The sequence below is a fragment of the Pseudopodoces humilis genome, chromosome 20 (assembly GCF_049639895.1).
Source record: "Pseudopodoces humilis isolate 2021_Gansu_Grassland_sample_001 chromosome 20, ASM4963989v1, whole genome shotgun sequence".
Lineage (NCBI taxonomy): Eukaryota > Metazoa > Chordata > Aves > Passeriformes > Paridae > Pseudopodoces > Pseudopodoces humilis.
Genome location: NC_142219.1, coordinates 5,176,727 through 5,198,308, shown reverse-complemented (window position 1 = coordinate 5,198,308; position 21,582 = coordinate 5,176,727). Strand labels below are relative to the sequence as shown.

General features: G+C 44.9%; 1 protein-coding gene across 4 annotated transcripts in view; it reads left to right on the top strand.

The window, feature by feature from the left end:
- The window catches only part of TTC28 (tetratricopeptide repeat domain 28), a 104,868-nt gene that overhangs the window by 39,689 nt on the left and 43,597 nt on the right, over positions 1 to 21,582 (top strand). For all 4 annotated transcript variants that reach the window (XM_088064801.1, XM_005524337.3, XM_088064800.1 and 1 more), the window contains 3 exons: positions 17,137 to 17,284; positions 18,897 to 19,169; positions 20,198 to 20,328. In XM_088064801.1, the coding sequence (XP_087920927.1) occupies positions 17,137 to 17,284; positions 18,897 to 19,169; positions 20,198 to 20,328 (552 nt within the window). The remainder of the gene's footprint in view (positions 1 to 17,136; positions 17,285 to 18,896; positions 19,170 to 20,197; positions 20,329 to 21,582) is intronic.

The following is a 21,582-nucleotide window of genomic DNA, read 5'->3' as shown; positions in this document are numbered from 1 at the left end:
CCAATTGAATCCATTTGACCAGTACAGGTTCCAGTGGGATGGATACTTTGCCTGATACATATTTTCATTGGAAAATACTCTGTCACAGAGTCACAGAATTGTCTTGAGTTGGAAGGGACCCAGAAGGATCATCAAGTCCAACTCTTAAGTGAACAGCCTATATGGGGATAACCCCGTGATCCTGGCATCATTAGCACCATGCTCTAACCAACTGAGCTAATCTCAGGCTCTCACTTGACCAGCCTTGAATCTGTTGAGGTGTTCAGCCTGGTCTCATTAGGCAGTTTGAATGCAGACAGCACCGATGCTTTTGTTTTGTGCAAAAGGTCACTTAAAGCTGCATTGAAATCAGCTGTCCCTTAACCCCTATTTCAGAGGTTCTTATCGTGGGGTTTTTACACTGCAGCCCTGTGCTTCCTTCTCCTCTGTGCCTCCATCTGAAGGGGAAGTCTGAGGGACTGAGGATCAGGAACTGGCTTTGTTATGGACCGACTTCCAGGAGTGTTTTCATTTCCATATGTCTCAAGTCTCTCATTTAGGAACATATGAGGGAAGGAACCTGTCTGCTGCTGCTGAAGTGTGTCCTCCTGTCCCTTCTCCTGCAGCGGTTCTGCCGCAGCCCCCGCTGCCATGGAGACACATCACCAGTGCCCATTACAGTGGTGCTGAGATGGCGGCTCCTGCTGTGCCTGCAATTCCCATCATCCTGCTCCCATCAGCATTTTTCTGTTTTGAATCCTGCTTTGATGAATTCCATCTTCTCTATGCTCACAGCCCAGTGCCCTCCCAGACATACATTCTCAGATGTAATGTTTTGTGGCCCAACACAAGCTGTCTCTCTCTTACTCTGATACCTTTTAATCATTGAAATGCAGCATTTTGAGCTGTTTCTCCCATCTGTTTTTTGCATAAGGCTTCTTCTGGCTTTCACGTGATGTGTAAAAAGTCAGGAGATCTGCATCTTCCCAGAGGTGAGGCGGTGGTGTGCCCTTGGGATACCTGCAATTCCAGTATGATTAGGGACCCAGTGTAATCCCTGTGCATAAAATGGAAAGTTTTCTGCAACAGGCAAGTCCTGTGGATTCTGGCGTACCTTCCTTTGCCAGAACTGTAGCAAAGACTACACTAATCAGGCAACACTTCTGTGGATAGAACTTAAAGGTTATTTACTTACTGTCTGTCAAATTGGAGTTGATTTGTTGTAGTTCAGTTTGGAAATTGTTCAAAACTGGTTCTGAATGATGGCAGACTGGTCATGTGTATCCTCTGGAGGCTCTCACCCTGGCCAGGGCCTTTGGAAGAGGTACGAATAGTGTCTCCTCCCCTGGTGGGATGAAGGGCATTTGATCAGTTTAAGCAGGGTTCATATCACTTGCAGCTGTTGCAGGGTGGAATGGTAACTATGAAACAGCTCTCAGGCTGTGGGCAGGGCCCTGGGCCTTGCTCTGTGCACCATTTTCTTGGAATATTTATTTATCATGAGGCTGCTACAGGAGCTGTAATTCTGTAAAACCTTGGGCAGTAACCCTGGCTTCGTCATTGCATCCAGCAGGAAACTGCCCTAAAGTCCTGGTGACTGTATAAAGCACTGATCAGTTCATTGTTTTAATTTTTATTGTGGTTCCTTTCAGCTTCTGGCTCTCTAGCATTCACAATACAATTCCATCTTTGTTTTGGTGTCACAATCTAATGTGTGGAGGCTGGTGACAGTGCAATGCACGGAGCTTGTGGAGTCTCTGAATTAGTTTGCTCGCATCTGTGGGAAGAACTGGAGCCAAAACCCTCTCCTTTCAGAGGATTAGAATCACATCATTACTGGAGGGAGTTCAGAGAAGAGTGAAAAAAGTGATTAGGGGCCTGGAGGGACTGATGTATGAAGAGAGATCAAAGGGGCTGAATTTGTATCATTTGGATAACTGACTGAATGGGGAACATAAAAGTCTGTGATTATGGAATGTATATAAACAGGGATGTGTCAGGGAGAGATTATTCGATGTGGGATGATTCGGGCAATGGAATTACAGTTGAAAGGCGCAAACAGCTGTTAAATAGGAAAATTTCCCAACAATGAGTTCTGGTGTTCAGTTGTCTCTTGCCATAAATCCAGTGACTTGAGCTATTGCTTTTTAATTTACTGATGAATGCACATGAAATGTTTCAAATGGAGGTAGGAACGTAAAGCAGAGATTGGTACAGCAATGGCTCTCTGGTTTAATGTCCCTTTGGCCTCTGTGGCTGCATCTGCAGGGTCCATCCAGCTTGGGTGGGACTTGCTGAACAGAGCAGTGAATAGGGCATCGTCAGAAAAAGGCCTTTCCTGGCTTTTTCATCAGATTAATGTGATCAGTCTGAGAAGAGGTCACCTCTCTGTGGCAACTGTCCTGCTGCAGGTACTTGGGATTTCTGAAAATGACTACTCACAGAATCAGTAGCTGTGTTGCTTTGGTGCAGCAGTTGGGACTGCCTAGACTTTAAAGTGGGATCTAGGACCTTACTTCCAGAAACAGCAATTGCAGAAATTAGTGTTATTTTAGATGATATTTCCAGTATGCTGCTTTCATGCCTTCTGCCAGGTGCTTGTGCTCTGCATTTCATGGCAGCTACATTCCTACCTCTGCCACTGAATTGCATTTTTAACAACCTTTAAATGAGTCTGGGCTGCTGTATGAATTGACTGGTTATCTTCTCTACTGATGTTAATAATATCTTAATAAATGCAAAAAATGTGCTGGAAATTCCAGACTTCAGTTGCAGCTGAATCTTTCTTTGCCTTCAAGCTAGGGATCTATTTTAACTGAAATGGTGGCTTGAAAGTTTTCTTTCCCACCTGCTTATAATATAAAATATAAAAGCTTGGGAGGAGGGTTGTTGTCATCACTAACTGCATTTTCTACCTTGTTGGTAGTTTAAAGCAAATCTTCTACATTATCTAACATATCTTTGCCAGTACAATCTGTCGTAGTGCACTATTTTTTTCCTGTGTAGCTGGGAATAATAAATAACCTGTTTGTGGGTCAACTTTGTCCCTGCTCTTGGAGGCTGTGCTCAGCCACACGAGCCAGGAGGAGCTGGGGATATAAGGCAGGTCATGAGTGTACCTGATGTGAGGAGATGCTTAGCAGGTGATGTACTGAGTCTTGTGTACAAAAGAGAGGATCAGTGTAAATGTGTAGGGTAGGGATGGGTATCTTTAAAGGCAATGGGATAGTGTATGCTCTTGGTATTGTGTATTTCAGAGCAGAGGCTTATTGACTCAGGTACATGAAATAGTGATGCCTCGAAGCGGAATTTCCTTTGGGAGTAGTCACGTGAAAGGGCAAAGGGGAGATGATTGAAATTGAAACCTTCAGACCCTGCTGAATTACTTTTTCATTTTTTTTAAATGGGACTGAATTACTGAAGGAACATTTACTCCTACCCAGGTCTGTAACTGCTGCATCCCTCTCTAAGATAGACGAGAGATGAGACGTGGCAGGGGTAAGGTGCTGCATGAGGCTTGAGAATTGCCTGTGGCTGGAACTGCTGTGTCTGCTGGGCATGGAGCAGATGTTCTTTTTGGAGATATAGTGGCTGTTGACTGCTTTTCCCCTGGATTGCTATACTGAATCTCCCAGGTGCACATGAAATTCACAGTCACAGAATTACATGTCAGCATCGTTGTTTATAAGCTGCTTTCCTCAAAGAAGGGATCTGGTGTGAGAAGTGCCCATTGTCTGAGGTGATATTTACCAGTGTTGATGTAGGACAGCAGCTGATGGTTGGCTGACAAGCAGGCAGTCTTACAGGGGGCAGGTTTTCCCAGATGGGAAATTTTTCAGGTTTTCTGGTAAAAGTTTTTGTTTGTGGGTTTTTGGTTTGGTTTTTATTAAGGAGAGACTTCTAACACAATGTCAGAATGCAAATATCAAGATGGTCCTCAAAAAGCTTTGTCCTGGGCAGGTTTAAGAGGCTTCAGGCTTAAGTTAGTTTCCCTGAAGAGACTGCTAGAGGATTTCTTGATATGCTGAAGTATGCTTGACTTATTTTCTGGCTGTACTTGCCTTGTGCGAGAACTATCGCATGGCCATTTTTCAGAGCTTGGCTCTGTGTTTGCAGTTTTGCCCCAGTAGCATAAACATGTGCAGAATCTTTGTGTTCAGCCCCAGTAAGGGATAACCCTAGAACATTCCTTATCAAATGATACATATCAAAAGATCAATTTTTTGTGTTATAGAAAAAAATTAGAACATCTGATAGTGAATGCCTATAACATTTATAAACAATTCTCTGTATTATATTCAGTTGATGCGGATCTGTGTTCATTCCTCACAGCTACTCTGCTTTTCTCATATTTTTATGCCCAGAGATTGAGCAGGAAAAGCTTTCAGAATTGTGATTCCTGAATATGTTGGTTGAGAAGTGCCTTGTGGCAGTGAATTATTGCTAATGGCTGCCAAGCTGCTGCAGACCTCATTGCACAATGCCATTAGTAGTCAAAGAACTCCTTATAACCAAGCAAAGATTTTACAAGGCGCAGTAGTTTTGATCGTTTTTACTCTGTTAATTATGTTGCACTTCCTAACAAAATATTGTTTCTGCTTTCCTCTGTGAAGTAAAAGAAATTGTGTTGAAGAGTAGGTTGTTATCCTTGCCCGTAGCATGAAGGGCAGCGTTGAAATATTGATGGCAATGCTGATGTCTGGGCACAGAGGAGTTTACTGTGGTGACCTTCTGCTGCCTGGGCTGCAACTCCAGATGGGGATTCAAATTCGATGAGCATGTGGCACATCTCACTTCTAGCAGGCACGCAAGCTCTTCATCTCTTGACAAGGGAGAACAGGATTCTCCTGCACAACTTGGTGCTGCACTTCAGTGTCTTCGTGCAGAAAGGTAGAAAATTGTTCGCATGCTCTTCCTGCCTACCCTGGTCTTCCTGCAGGTTGGGTCTCCCTTCCCAAATGTCCACTTCCCCACTCAGTTTGGTGTCCTCAGTTGTTGTCAGGCTGCACCTCTGTGTTCAGGAATACAAAATCCTGCAAGCTTTCCCTGATCAAGTCCAGCTGTACAGTGGTGGTTTGAGGAGGGAAAAAGTGCATGCTCAGGGGCTGGGCTGAGAGAAACCCACTGTGTTCATGGATCCATCAGATTCTGCATAGTCTGGATTTCAAACAGACAAAATGAGGTATCAAAATATATTATTTTAAAAATCTTGATGCTTAGTCACCCCATCTCTTGCAAGCTTAATTAGCTCCTCCTTCATGTGGTTTCTGAGTGCAGAACAGGAGCCAAAACAGTCCTTTTAAATTGTGTCATACGATTGTCTTTTTTGCCCATGAGACTGTTCAAGTGGAAGGAGCAGAGCATGGCTGGAATTTATAACCTGTGACTGTCTTGACTGAAAACTGTAATTTTCTAAGCAAATCTCTGTAAGGGGACCATGTTACTGTGACTTCCCATGCAATATAAATAATGTTCTTTTCAGTTTACATCAAACAGATGCTTCCTGATCCAGTGGAATATCTGGTAATTGCTTCTGTAGGTTCCATTTATAGATCAGACTTCTGTGACTAAATTTAATTACTTACAGCTGATTCCAGTGGAAGTAATAAGTTCAAAATAACCTCTGTCATGCTGCTGTGAAAGCAGCGTGTTCCCAGGAAAAGGCACTTCCTAATTGTTTCATTTTTCAGGAGGTGTTTTTAACTTTCACCTATTCATTGTCTGGTTCAGTGAAGAACAGAGCTTTGCAGGACTTCCCTACTCAGCCATGGGCTGTGATGGAGCTTCTGTGTCTTGCCATTTCCAGGCTGTACTGAGTCACAGACAGTGGAGTGGAAAAGGGCTTTGAGGTCTGCATGCCTGTCCTGCTCTTCCCAGGGGATCCAGGCTGGCTGAGGCCAGAATCACCTGCAGGTCTGCAGGAGCTTTTGTCAGACCCAGTGTGGTGGTTGTCATCTTGCACAGTGATGTCCTTCTTGAGCCGTGGCACCCTGATTGGAAGTGTAGTTAGAGATGTGTGATGAGAAAGAACAGATGCCTTGAAAGATTGTCATATAATGAGAGAAAAGCTTGGAATTATTTACTGAAGTGTTAACAAAGACCTAAAGGATGATGTGCTTGTTTTTCACTTAATTAGGCAAGAATTAAATGAAAGACGGCTTAACTGATATGCAGAAAAATTTGCTGCAGGACAGTATGGGGACATAGTGACACTGGTGCAGTTGTGGCAGCTGTACCTTTGCTTATGTCTCTGTTTCTATCCCACTGGATACACATTATCTCAGACCTGCATTTTCTGATGTTCATATGGTCTGTTAGCATGATTGATCTGTGACTGGCTGTCTTTTTTCTGTTGCATATTCATGAGTGCACACACGTGCTCACTTAAGTGAATTTGATTTCTTCATTCTTTCCTTATCTTTTGCCTTTGTCTGGCACGTTGTCATTTAAATGACCAGTTCTTTACAGACTCTTAAGTGCCGCTTTCCATTTCTTTTTGAAACATTTTCCTTGCCTTTTTAGCACCCAGGTGTTTTCTGACTCTATCCAGTTACTGACAATCACCAGTGCACAAATCCCACTGTATCAGTGATGACATTCAAGAGTCTTTGAAAAGTTTGTTGTATCTTACAAATAATGAATGGATGTAATTAATGCCTCAGGAAATTTACTGCAATTTATTCTAGACCCTTCCATTTAAATTATATTTTTAATAGAAACAGTACAAAAAATTATTATTCTGAAAGCCATAAGAATATGTGCAAGTGTAGTTGTATCACATTTAATTTTTTTCCCCTCAAATAATCTGATACATTACAAAAATCCTGTCAGCGTAGGTGGAAAGGGGAATTCCTTGGTGACTGCTTGCGTTTTCCACAGGGAAAGCTACAGGCATGCAGCTCTGCTTCTGAATACTGCTCCTTCTTCCCAGGGAGATGCTCAGGGGAATAGCTCAGCTGGGAAGGATTCCTCTGTCATTTAAAGGATGAACTAGGAGGTAATTACTCATGCTACCAGGTCAGTCAGTATTGATGGGGGCTGTTTCAGGATATTAGTATGTGGGAAAGTCTTTGATGGTTGAGAATTGATTTAAATCCTACAAGCTTTGTTGTGTGTGACCTGCCTGTGCGCTCATATTATCTGAAGCAGACTTCTAGGAAAGCAGATTGCCCAGACAGATTGAGCTGTGCTCTCTGATCCCATCATGGGTGGTTGGGTGTGGCGATTCTGGAATTCCACTTGGAAATGCCAGGATTTTTACCTGCTGCCATACAGTTACTGACTAAACAGGCTGGGTGTGGATTGCTGCACAGGTAACTGCCTAACAGTGAATGCCAAAAATGTGAAAAAACTAACACTAAACCAATAAAATCTGAGTGCACATAGCTGCCTGGCAAGTTCCAAATGATGTCTCGGCAAAAGCTGTGCAGTGTTCATCACCTGCTCTGGTGAGTGAGCGGTATTTAGTGGCACAGAGCTGTGGCTGGGGCCTTCGAGATGCTGATTTTGGGTGACAGGGTGGCAGATCCAGCCTGAAGCCAGCTCGGGAGGGTTCCCCGGTCTCTTGTGCTGAGGAGCAGCACTGGGGCAGGGTGGTGCTGGGCAGCACTAAAGCAGGTTCAGAACCTGTGGGACCTCATGCACAGGACATGACTGAGGGGTCAACACATTTTTATCTGAACTTAGTGTTTGGAAGGGTGAGTGGGTTGAGTTTTCCTCACCTCTTCCCTCTGGACCCTGTTCTTCAGTCTGTTCAGACCTGTTCAAGTGTGTTGAAGTGTGCTGTGAGTGAACAGCTGATGACCCAGTACTGACACAGGGATAAATTATTCAGTGTGTCTTATCTGGGAATTCAGGGCTTCATGATGAAACCTACAAAACTGTATTATGCCTCTGACATTCTGAGATTTCATCACTGTATCTTCAATTATTCACTAAGCCTGCTTGTCCTCCTCCTGGCACTCTGACAGGGCTGCGTGCCGGTGGCAAGCAGCAGGCAGTGCTTTCTGCTCTTTGTTCTCCTGCTTGCTCTTGGTACCTTGTGGGGGAGACTTGCCTGGCGCTTACTGTGTTAAACCTCTCATCCAAAGTTCAGATTTGTACAATTCACAGACAGGAAAGAGTCTACAGCCATCTCCATTGCTGGTGGTTTCTCAGCAAGCTGTAATTATTGTGAGCTTTCTCCTTCCCTAGAGACACAGCTTTCACTGTAGCTGTATTTACTCTGCACGAATGCTGCAGCTGAACAGCAGTGACCTGGTTGTCAGAACATCCTCTCGGAAATGCCAAAAGAGAGGCCAGTGGAAGTTGCAGGAAACACTTAGGGGGTCCTCGGGGCACATCTGAGGAGGTCTGTGCCGATGGTGCATGCCTGGAGCTCGGTGTTCTGCCTGTGCCCAGGGGCTCCTGGCTGAAGTGGAACTGTTACTGTGGGGTGTTGTGTGGCAGAAGGTTGAATGGATCTCACTACCATAAGCCTCAAGCTGTTGGTTTTGTAAGGGCAGTTGCCATGTCTCTTAGTCAGGAGAGAATTAACACACTGGATGATTCTGCTGCTGAGCAGCTCCGGTGAACTGGGACTCCCTTGTTCTCTGGCCAGGCTGTGGTCCTTGAGCAGGGCACTGCTTGGTTTTCTCCTCCAGCATTCCTGAACCATGCCTCTGAAAGTGAAGGATCTCTTTTGGCTTAGCATGTCCCCTCATATTTGTTCGTAGGGAAGCTCTTCTACCATGTGACACCTGCCTGCATCAGAGTCCAGATGAGTTCCTGTTAGCTGGAAGGAACTGTGACATATCAAACATTTCTTCTTAGTTTTGATCTCTCTGTGGCTATGTCTGCATGATTTGGAGTTTCTATACAGCCCTGATAACTTTCTGAGGAGTCCAGCCTTGTGCTCTGCAGGCAAGCCCTGGCCATGTGAGAAGCCCTTCTGCTGAGTGTCCCAACAGAGCAGTGCTCCAGTATCTGCTGTGTTCCAGTGTGTGGAAGTTCTAGTCTGTGGTGGATAATTTTAGAAAAGAGAACTGAAATTAATAGTATGAACTCATCTCCTGACGAAGGAGAAATTTTCCTGTGGATGTACAGAAAAATGTCTTCATTTCTTCTGGGATTCCTGGGGATGGAAAATCTGAATCAAGGCTGGAGTCACCATACCAAGGCATGCCAAATACCTCAGAACTTAGAATATTTTCTTCCAAGCCAAGACTTTACACAAGTAATGGAGTTCACAGGATATGTGAGAAAGACCAGAACTTGTCTACATAGACACAGCTTTTGCTTTTTTGTCATCACTTGAATAATTTCAGCCAGATGAAGAACAGAGAGAATGTATGAGGAGGGAAGAGAGCTTGCCCTTTACTGGCTTACCCTGGGCACAGAACTTAGGCATGGTTGTCATTAGAAAGCATGCAGCCTCTTAAATTCAGGTATGTTCTGTAATAAAATGCTCTCTCCTGCCCACTCCAGTTATTTTAATTAAGTACAGTTGTAACTTAAAGGTTACTTAAAGATAACATTAAAGGTAACTTTAATAAGGATTTCCAGGTGATGTTGCCTAGGGCAGCTTTCTGTCTGTGGAAGAGACACAGGGAGTGCCTCTGCACAGGGGAGCTGCTCATGTCCTCCACAGAGGAAGCCTTGCTCCATAGACACACATTCAATAAATGTGAATAATAAGAAATCTGGCGCTTTTATGGAACTGACACAAATCAAGTGAGTTCAATAGCGAAGCTGGAAATGCAGCCAGTACTCCTGCTGTTCTCCTGGCCTGTAGGAATAGAAGCTGCTAACTAGCATTTGGAATCTCTGGTGCCATTTTTTGTGTGGTGAGTAAAGGAAGGTAGATTACATTGTTTTCTGGTAGTCCAGTACAGGCAATGCAATGTTTTGTGTTCCTAAAGCACAGACCCTTTCTGGCAACTGACCCTTTCCGTCCTTTCTTGGGGTTGCAAAGCTGAGAAGAGCTTGGGTACTTGTTGAGAAGGGGCAGGGTGTTCTTCTGCTGATGTTTTGTCCCTTTTCTGAAGACACAAGTGGATCAGTTTGATGGGTTGTTCATCTTGTGGCTGGTGCAAGCAGCTGTGTGAAAACCCCAGGGATCACGGTAAAAATCAGTTTTTTGTGTTGGTTACCACTGCCTCAAGTTGGTGATGATGTATGCAAGAAAGAAGAGTCCCCAGTCCTTTGCTATTGTGCCCTCAGTAGGGCTCCTTTGTTTGATGGATTTTGCAGTGTATTAGAAAATGAAAATCGCTATTTTTGGACTTGGCTGTTGCAGCCTCACTGAAGAATGACACCTATTCTGGAGTCCATCCAGATACTGTTCTAACAGCAAAACAGAGAAGTGGTCGGGCAACTAAAATAAAGCAGATGTTTAGCAGGGAAATAATTTACAATTGGCCAGTTTGATGGTACCTCTTGACCCTTTCAGGGCTGTTCAATAAAACTAGCAGTTTCCATAGCAACTACTAAATTACTTGGTGCTTCAGAGATCTGTGATAAAGGAGGCGAATCATTGTAGGGAAACATGGTGTTGATGTTTCTCCCCTTTGCATTACAAGAGTAATGATCTGGCAAAACTTACTAAATGGGACGCCCCTGCTGAAGAATTTTTCCCACGTTCACTTGGGCCAAAGAGATTTATATGTTTAGTACTTTTGCAAATTTGATTTTTCCCCTCTTCCCTGTCATCAGCTCTGTCCTTGGCAGGCGGTGCTGGCTGGGCGATGGCAGGGAGACGGTGAGCCAAGAGGCAGGAACCCATGTCTGTGCTGGGCTTCTCTGTCACAGTCCCTGCTGAGCATCAGGTGCTTCTCCAGGGAATGTGGAACAGCTCCCCACTGCAGGTACACCTGCAGCCCCCCACCTGTGAGCACATGGCAGTCACTGTTACCCTGTGTTCTAACTGCTGTGTATTTCATCTTGCTTTCGTCTTCTGCTCTGCTCTCCTGGAGATTGTACGGCTCAGATTTTTTTTCTGCTTCACCAGTAAGAAAGGCTGTAGCTAAAGATCAGGGCAGTCTTGATAATGGACCCATGGAGATGTGTGATAAATAAGTGGCTTTAGGACTTATTTTCCACAAAGCCCAGTGTAATTTTGGTGGCTCTCGGGGTGCATTTCACTTCTCTTGGAATGTTTGGTTGTATGCAGAGCTGTTGCTTTTGTGGAGTCTGTCTGTTGTGCTGGAAAAACTGTGTTAAAATCCTGAAATGCTAGTTTAAAATATTGCACTTCACTCATTCTTGTCATTTTATTATTATATTTTATTATTATATTTTATTATATTTATATTATTATGTTACTGTATTATTATATTACATTGTCATCAAATCACCATTTGCTGATCAAAGTTTATCTGACTTTCAGCAGTTAGAGTTTTTGAGTCATTTGGATGAAGTGCCTCATCATGGTAAGCCGAAGTTGTTAAAGGGTTGTTAAATGACCTCGGCTATCCCAGTGCAGTCAAGAGCATTTCCAAAACAACCCTAAATGCTTTTCGGATTCACAGCAATCAAACAGCAGCTAAAACCAGGAGGAGGCAGGATAATTGGGAAGTGCAAGACACAGGGATTTTACAGATGGAGAGTGAAGCCAAGAGGGCCCAGTATTGGCGTCCAGAGGAAGAGTACCCAGATTGGGGAAAATAATTAAATTTACAATTTATATCATAGTGCAGTGCTAAAAGTAAACTAAGCACCAGGTAATTAATTGTGCACAATTAATAAGAATGATTAAGTGCTCTTTGGATAAAACAAGGCAAGATTTTTTTACACCCACCCACCCATCCACCAACTTGTTTTTCTCTATAGGCTCAATGGAGCTTAGAGGAAATTTCCATTCCTAAGTAGTCTAGTTCTGTAAGAGGCACCTTGGAAACAGGTAGGACATAAAGAAACAGAGCTGCAGAGACAACAAATCTGTTGTGCTGATTCTCCAGGGCAGGCTGACAGCTGTGGTTCAGGTGTCAGCCAGATGTAGGATGGTGAAGGAAAAGTGTTACCTGGGGTGCAACCTTAATTTTGGGAAAGCAGGAATTCAGCTGGTGTGGTCAGCAGCAGTATTTATGCATGTGCTACATGTGTTCTGAATTAAAGTGCAGTCTTCCCTCTCTTTGCATTCCTGAAATCCCACAGCAGAGATTTGTCCGTATTTTTCTCTAAAATTTGGCTGTAAAACAGTTACAAGAGGAGAGGACAGATTCAACCTGGTGCTTGGCCCTGAGAAGCTGTGGCAGCTGTTCACACATTCCCTCCCTTCTGCTGGTCCCTCGCATGGCTAGCACTGGTCAGTGGGTGCAGCTGGCCCTGAGGGGCAGTAGGTCTGACTGCACAAGAGGTGTTCTGCAGACTGAGAACATTAAATGCCTCAGAGATTATTCCTGCTATTTTTGGCATCGTATCCTGATCTGGCAAACCAAGGGAGCATTATGGAAGAAGCATTTTCTGTGTGTTTGCCTTTCCTGCCCCGATGGCCGGCTGTCCAGGGTCTGAAGCTGACAGCAGCAGGAAGGTGGCTTGAGTTTCCTCCCCTGTGTACAATGGCAGCCTTTGTCTAAGACCAAGGTGCTTTTTTTCAAGTTTTCCGTGTTTGGTTGACAGGAATTTTCTGCTTCAAGTTCTTCTGATGCTGTTCCAGTTTTGTTCCTCTGTCTCTGTTATCCAATGAACGTTGGCCAGCACCGTGCCATGTCCATGAGCCTGTGGTGTGAGATGTGGTGGCAGAGGGACCAGGTGAGCCCTGGCAGGGCAGTGTGGCCTGTGATGGCAGTGGGATCCCTGCAGAAAGGGGGGTGAGCAGGGAGGGAAGATCCCAAATGTAGAATCTGTTGCTGCATTCCTTGTGTGCAGGAGCTTGACTTGGGTTTTTTTCGCAAAATCTTGGGGAACTTAAAGGTTCCATTCATTATTTACATGCTGTGTCTTTGTACTGTGTTTTTATCTTCATTGCATATGTTGTATTAATTATAAACCAATTACTGTTTCCTAAAACAGTTCTTGCATGTTGATATCAGAAGATTTAATAAAAAATTTAGCTCCCCTCTTGGTATTGGCCATTTAATTATGACATTTGCATTCTAATCCTGTTTCAGATTGCACAGGGAAATCTAGTATTCAGGGTCTCAACAGTTACCTAGATGGGTTATCAAATGATGAGGATCAAAAAAGCTAATAAGCATGTTTATATGTGTTGTCTGGACACTGCAGCCATCAGTCCAGTGGCAGCTCCTAGTAGGACAGACAGAAATTCTCCTTTTCCATTAAATGGACTATAATAATATATGGAAAATACTGGTGTGTACAGAAACAACATGGATCAATAAATTGAGCAGAAGACATAGGACTTGTGCTTAGAATTGCAGAGAGGGGCTGTGCCTGCCTAGGCAGATGCTGACTGTGCTGTGGCCTGGCCACCAGCTGGCCCCGCAGAACTGCCCTGGCCGAGGGGCAGGGCCATCTCTGTGCTCTTCTCGTGCTCATACAAGTTTTGAAAAATTAAGTGGAGGGTAGGGCAAAGCAGTAAAATCTTTATTCCAGCTGTGAAAACATGGAATGTTCTGAAAAGCATGGGGTAAAGAGGCAAGTATGCAAAAACGGGTGGCAAAACCTGAAAGAGGTGGGAAGACGTATTGCCCTTTGAGTCCTGTGCTGGGAGGGATGCCATTTCACCTCGCTGGGTTCTGTCCTGTGGCCAGCAGTGTGAGCAGCCTCTGTTACAGGAACAGTGTTTTGCATGGCTCAGAAGTCTCAAGTGCCAAATGTATTTTGTCAGTTAATTAATTAGAGTAACTTATTTTTGTTTCCAGAATATCAACAGTGCTTTCAAAGGCATTGTGGATAAAAAGCTCTATCTGTTCCTTATCCTCTCTCCTTCCCTTGGCTGCATGAAATTGGGTAACTGGGCAGAAGCACAGCCTGTTGTGCAGGAGGCTGAGCCCACCTGGCTGCGTGAGCCTGCACTGGTGTCTGATTCTCAGAGATGTGGGAATGCTCACTTAACAGCCTCTCCAGCACATTAGCGGGGAGTTGATGAGATTGGCTGCTTTGTAGAGCTGCTTTGGACTCTTTAATCTTTGTCCCTTCCCGAAAGGCTCTTGCTGACAAGAGCTGCATCCCTGCTCTCCCTGTCCTATGGGCAGTGGTGTGCTGGGCAGAGCTCGGCCTGCAGGTGCTGGGAACCCCTGACATGCTGCGGCTCTGGAGGTGGGAACAGCACAGCTGTGTCCATCCTGCTAACACAAGGACAGGAGAAAAGAGTTCCCATTGAGAGAGATGCATCTGGTGCCAAATTCCAGCTGAGAGTGAGGCTTTCTCCTTGCACAGTGCCTTGTTCCTGGAAAGTGTGGTGCAGAAATTGCAAAAATGAACAAGATGGTTCCAGCTGTCTGTATTACACTGAGGATGCAGAGAGCCAGGTTAGAAAACACCTGCTGTTTCTGTCTTGTCTTTAGTGAAACATTGTCTCTCTCCTTGCTTTAATCTTCTTAAAAGGAATTGATCGTTTTTTCATATTGGGGATCACTGGAAAATTAATATAACTGTTACTGTAGAGTGAGCACTGTAGTATCTTCACATAATGTGATTTAAAATTTAAAGCTCTCTCAGCAGGGGAGGGCTCTGTCTGTGTCGGGACCAGGAGCTGCTCCTTGGCTCATTCCTTCAGCTACAGCTGCTGGCTCCCTGCCTTCCCTTTTCCTCTCCTCTTCCAAAGGGTGATTCTCGCCATTTCCTCTTTCCAGACTTTTCCCCTTGATACAGTGTCTTCATTCCAATACTAAACTAACTTCTGAAATGCCTCTTGGGGAGGAAATAGGTGATGTGAATGCTTTTTTATTTACTTAGTTAAAGGGCCATGGGGAACACAATGTGCAGAGAGCATTCTTGTGTATGCTGGAAACTGGAAGAGGAAGGAAGGAAGGGTCTTTTTGCAGGAGAAAAATAGGCCAAAATTGTACTTTCTGTTATGATTAATAGGTTTCTCTTTTGGGCTTTGAATGTTGTGTTTGTATTCAAATTAAGTAGTTTCCAGGGGCACTTCCAGGAATAGATGTGCGGAGCGGATAAAAGCCCTTTCCATAAAGGATGTTCAGAATGTGCGGAACTGAACTGTATGTTTGTGGGTCTTGCTCTTCTTGTCTCCTCCTGTCACCTGGAGCCTGTGCAGGGTTCAGAGGATGGGGATTCTCATTTCTCAGCATTCCAGATGTGCCAGTGAAGCACAAGGTGCTGAAGATGCCCACACACCACATGGAACTCGGTGTTGTTGGCTGTATGTCCATGCCCACCTTATGGAGAGCTGAACCAGAGGCACAGCTGTCCTGGACCAAGCAGCCTTGTGGGCTGGAAAGGTCCCAGTCAGAGTCTTGCTGTCTCCCTCTGTCATCAGGCAGTAAAGAAAGTAATTAGCTGGTAATTCTGCAAAAACAAGATTTAGCAGTGTACAGCATGATTTAGGTGACACTTCACACTCTGCTGGGAGGACTTGTGCTTGGTGGCTGCTGCGTGTTGTTAGTTCTTTGTATTTTCTTTGATTTAAAGCTTCATGCTTGTAATCTAGTTAACACTGAATTGGGTTTCCAGTACAGTGCCTTGTTTGGTTCAATAAGAACACATTTATACTAAAGGTTAATGAAAAGCATTTTACTTTCATTGAATTCATTAAAAGGGGTTCTACAATCAAGACTTACTAATGGAAAAGAAATTAAATATTCATGTCTCTAAATTTCTCACATCATTTCTGATTTTCCTTAATCTCTGCCTTCCTGGATTGGAGTCCAAAAGTGCCTGAATGTTCTAACGAGTTCAGAAATTAATTAAAGATTTCTTCTGTTTAAGTAAAAAGACTTCCCAGATGTATACATGATCTATCTTGAGTGCAGGTCTCTGTGCTATTTTGGACAAAGAGAGAGTTATGAGGTCCTAGCCAAGAGGGCAAATCTCAAGGAGCAGTATTGGTTCTTAAAGCACTTTTAAAGAATACAAATGCTTTATCCTCTATATTTGTGCTATTGAAATAGGTCTGAATGAACTCAAAGTACAGAAAGATTTGCATTAGAAAGGTATTAGCTGGGCATGAAGATAAAACCTGACTAACAGGCATCAAAGGTACGTAAAGATTCAAGACCTTTTTATAACAGTGTCCAGATATGTGTGCTACAAATATCTGAGTACTTTGTAAATACTGGATTGTGTTTTCTGTGTTGTTTTTCCCCAGTATCTCCCAGGCAGCTCTGGATACCCTTTGGGCCAGGGCTTTGTCTGTGTTTGTTGTGTGAGCAGAGCGTGTCTCTGAAGTTCCTGCTTGGTGTGTAGGTTCCTGGTATGCCAGTGTGTGGAGATGTGGGAGCTCTGTTTGGAATGCTTTGCAGCTGCATATTGATGTTGCTGATGTAGAAATGGAGGTACACAATGATAGCAGATACAAGTTACTTTGAAGGTACTGCAGGTTCCCATTAATGGTTTTCTGGAGAATGAAGAAAAATAGTCTTGTAAACAGTTTCAGGATTATGAGTGTCTTGCTTTAGTCTAAGAAGCTTGTATGGATCAATGTACACATGTGTAAGTGTGTGTGTGTTGTATATATATAGTGCACTTAGCAAGTGGGGCAGTGCTGGACAGTGTCTGCCTCAGTGGATGTGAGTGGAGAAAGAAGGCTCAGCTCCTGGCTGCATCTTTGTGTTGTGTTTCGTTGCAGCTTGAGCTTTCAGTACATTTTGGGCCCTGCTAGTGCTGGACATTGATATTGGACTCGTTGGCAAGAGCTGATGAGAGAAGAAGTGGGTTGCTTCTGTGCTGTGTGAGCCAAGACTGGCAAGGAGGGTCTTGAGAAAAAGCATCTGGTTATAAGCAGTTAAGAAGTAGTATTTGGCCAAGTCCAAGGGGTAAGCTTTGTCCTACTAGTAGTGACCAGCCCTGGTCTCCAAAACAGTTCAGAGGTCTTGCTAAAACTCAAAAAGTGATCACAATGAGGGGATGCACGCTGGTGGGATTCACAGACCGGATTGCAGTGTCGGGTGGCATTGATTGCAGACAGCGTGACCAGAGAAGCCGGGGTGCGATGGTGTGGCCTGTTGTCCACCAGCATGAGATCAGGTCAGCTGTGTTATTTGTGTCTGTTTGATGGCTCAGTGATGGGCATTGCTGTTGCCTCTGTTCCTGCAGGCATACTTCCGTCAGGGCGTGGCCCTGCAGTACCTGGGACGCCATGCGGATGCGCTGGCCGCGTTTGCGTCGGGGCTGGCGCAGGATCCCAAGAGCCTTCAGCTTCTGGTCGGCATGGTCGAGGCCGCCATGAAGTCTCCCATGCGAGGTAAGCACACGGGGGTTCTCGGGGTGTGACCAGCTGCTGAGGTAGCCAGAGGTGGGAGCTTCAGTCCCAGCATCTGAGGACAGGAGAACCTGGAGGCTTCAAGGGAAAGATTTCAAGATTGGGCTTCTCTGCTGGGTCAGGAGGATGCCAAGAATGGAGCCTGAAGTTACAGGAGGAACAGAAACTATCCTGGTTGAGTGGGACAGTAAGATGGTGATAGCCAGCTTGAGGGCCACTGGGGATGAATCAGACTGGGTTTGTACGGCAGTTCCCATGGAGTCCTTGTTCGTTTTTCCTTTCTCCAGTATCAGTGCAGGCAGAGGTGTGTGCTGCTGTGGCCCTGGCTGTATTGTTACTGGAGCACCTTCCCACAATGTTTTGGTTGGGAGGAGCACATCTGAAATGCCCCAGGCCAGTGTTTGCCCAGAAGAGCACATCAGCGGGTTTTCTGCGGGACTAGTGTCTCTAAAACATGGCATTCCAGAAGGCAAAAAGGCTGCTCTGCTAATTCACTTCTGTTCAAGCAGTGTTTGAAATCACAGAGACCTTGAAGCCATATGAGCTGTGCAGTGTTTTGCCTCTCTTTCATCGTGTCCCTGTTTCCAATATCTTTTTTTCTCTTGAGGAAGGGGGTTGTCTCCTCCTAGCTCTGTTTCTCTTGCAGGCTTTGTGGTGCAGTGCCCTAATGCTATTAGTCAGGAGGGAACATGGCAATTGTCATCCTCAGCAGATGGTGCTGGGGGCCACAGGAGGAGCCAAGGAGCACTGAAATGAAAAAATATCCTTGATGGTGTTTCCTTTTTTACAGTGTTTTTCTCCATCTTCCAAAATGAATTAATCTGGAAGTTTCTGTCCTATACAGCAGTTACCTGGTGAATGCAATTTGATTTGCTACCCAAAGGTACTAAGGCTGCTGTTTAGAATGCAGGTTATATGGTATTCTGTGGGAGCATCCTCAAATTTGGCAGGATGATCTCTGGCTGACTGCCCTGCAGCTGTGTATTAACTGTGCTCCCTGCTGCAGTTAGACAAATCAAAGCAGTTGGGCAGGTCCAGTGCTATCATGCCACAGGAGCACTGTCTCCTGGAGAAGGAGCAGCTTCTTTCTGCAGTTTTGGTCACCTCTCTTTGCACACATCCTGTGCTTGGGTATCTGGTCAGGCACAGACTTTGCATACATTCATCTGAAAGTTTTGCTGAAAGAGCAAAACCTGCAATGCTCTCAGACACTGCAGATGGCCCATTTCCAGTTTCCTACAAAACTCCACAGATAACTTCTGTATTCCTTCTGCCATTAGGCCAGACTTCAGAGCTCAGTATGAGACTGCTCTGTGCTGAGACTGCTCTAAGCTCTATTCTTATGCTGCCTACCTGAAGTGCTTTCTGCAAGACAAACAGCAGCTTGCCAGGTGATCTGTCTTGATATGCCAGCTCTTAGATGGTAACTTTGAGCCCCAAGCTCCCTTAATAAATCTTCATTGGATTTGGGCTGTCTGGCCCTTAAGTCATGTGTCATTTGTTTATGAAAAAATCAAGATGAGTTGTGACGTTGATTCCTGATGCAAAATAACTTGGTTTGCTGAGTATCTCTGTCTTCGGTTTTGCGCTTCAGAGTCCCTGGAGCCCACCTACCAACAACTGCAGAAGATGAAGCTGGACAAGAGCCCTTTTGTTGTGGTGTCTGTGATTGGCCAGGAGCTCCTGACTGCAGGCCACCACGGGGCCTCTGTGGTGGTGCTAGAGGCTGCCCTGAAGATTGGCACTTGCAGCCTGAAGCTGCGGGGATCAGTGTTCTCCGCACTGAGCAGTGCGTACTGGTCCCTTGGGAACACGGAGAAAAGCACTGGATACATGCAGCAGGACTTGGACGTAGCCAAGAGTTTAGGTAAGAATCCTCCTTTCAGTCCTGGAGTGCTGGGTTGGGACTGGTGAAACAAATCTAGAGCAAGGTTAATGATCAGTATCTCTATCGAATACTCAGGTTTCTGTGGTTTTCACAAGCTGCTAAATCCAATCTGAAGCTTCTGAAATGTGCAGACTGCAGATTTGTGCATCCCTGTTTGCCTGCCTGTGTGAAGGGGCAGATGATCAATGGATGTGCTAAGGTTTTACAGGGTTTTCTAATCACCTGATGTCATATATGTGAGAGCTGCTCTTATTTCCTGTGTAGACTAGGGCTCAAAACCTTACACGAGTCTTAAATGAAGCCATCTGCTTTTCCAAATATTTGATGGACAAAAATACTCACTCTGTGATTCTGGGGTGATAACCAGGGAAGGAACAAATCAGTAGTGACACAATGATGAGCAAAGAGTGTTTAAAAATAAACAAATTCAAAAATCCCTCTTGAGTACAGTATGTTCTGCACACCAGTGAGATTGCACTCTGCTTTGGGGGTGCTGTAGGAGAGCAGACAGGTGTGAGACAAAGCCCTGACTCTGCAGAGCTGGAGAGACAGTGCCCAAAGGCTCAAGCCAGGACCGTTCACTGAGAGAGTAGGGACTGCTGTCTTGAAGATGGCTGTAGGTGTGCTTTGTACATCTGAGCTGAGTTGTGCTGCAGAATTGCTTTCTGGAGAAAGCTGGCATGCTTTGTGCTTGTTCTAGGCCTTGACCATTGACTGGCCTTCACAATGCCAAGGAAGGAATAAACAAGGAGGAATGGAAAATTGCCAAGTGTTAGGCCACAGAAGAAAGTAAAACAATTTTAAAAATAAGATTGATGGCTATTGTAGAAGTTTCTGAAGGCCAGCAAAGAGGGAAGTTTGACTGTGTATTAAACATAAAGATGAGTTTGTTCTAATGCTGTTCTCACACCAGAATATCACTTGTACCCCATGTTTTAGTTTTCCCACTGGATGCTTCCAGCAGTGCCTGTATTAGCTAATCTTTGTTTTGTTTGCATGTGACACAGGTGACCAGACAGGAGAATGCCGAGCTCATGGAAATCTGGGCTCTGCATTCTTCTCCAAAGGAAATTACCGGGAAGCCCTTACTAACCACAGACATCAGCTGGTGCTTGCCATGAAGCTCAAGGACAGAGAGGTAGGAAGCTTAATACACAGTCAAGGCTGGTAGTCTGCACTGCATGGTATTCCAGACAGATCTGAACATATCAAAAAGCCTTGTCTGTCCTGTTTTACCCCAAGAATTCGGAAGCTGTGACTTCTTCTGGGTGTCTGTTTGCCTAAGGAAAGTCTTTGTACCAGTAGCTATGATATGTGAGTGCAAGGGGCAGGATGCTTGGGTTGTCCATTTGCCTTTCCCATCTCTAGTCTCTGGGCTCTGAGCAGAACCTTTTTCCTCCCTCTCCCTTACCCTCCTTGTTCCTACAGCACAGAGGCTCTGGGCTCCAGGGATAGGAGCTGCTTCTGGGTCAGTGTCAGTGCCACGTTGCTGCAGCTGAGCCCTTGCTATCCTCAGCACATTTCCCAGTGTTAGAGGTGCTGACCTGGACTCTGCTAAGCTGCATCCTAAGTTGTGCCTTTTCCAGACAAGAAACGGGCAAGATTCCTGTCCCCAGTGTTTGCATAAAATACACTTAGTCTAAACACCAGTGAGAACAAAAAGAACCCATGCAAACCTGAAAACAAATTGTGCAGGATCTGCTTTTCCTTGGCCATTCAATTCCTGAACATTCAGTTATGCTGGGCTCCCTGCCAGTGAAGGGAAGTGGGCTGCACGGACTGAGGAGGCTGTCCCAAAGGATTTCTACTGAAAGTTCACTGTAAGGACAGAATCATGTTTTAGTGCACATCTACAAAACCTGTCCCCTGCTGCAGGGATTCCCCTCTACTGTGAGTGGGAAAATTGAGTATGGTGGTTGCATGGCAGGCACAGGGAAGAGCTACAGGCAGCAGGGCAGGTGAGAATTCATGTAAGAACAGGTAGTTTTGGTGGTGATCTAAAAGCTGAGGGAGATCAGTTTCCCATTGGTAAGTTGTGGAAAAGATCTGCTAGGATTTTCTAAATGCTTTACTGCTTTACTAACTTACTTGGTACGTTAAATATTAAGTAAGCCTTGGAAAAATGCATCTTTCTGTAGGTTGTGGAAGGACTGTGGCTGAGGGAGGGACTTCCTAGACATTTTCTTGATTATTTTACAAGCTGGAAAACCTCCTGGATCACTCCTGATTTCCTCATTTCTGTTCATGAAGAGCAGAAAAGCTGTAACTTGTCATTGCATGTACAGTTTCCTTGATCGGGGTCCCTGTTGCTGCTAACAGTAACCTGTGTGGCTGCTGCTCTTCTGTGGGGTTTCTTGCCCAGAACATCACCCATTGTGGGGCCTGGAGGCAG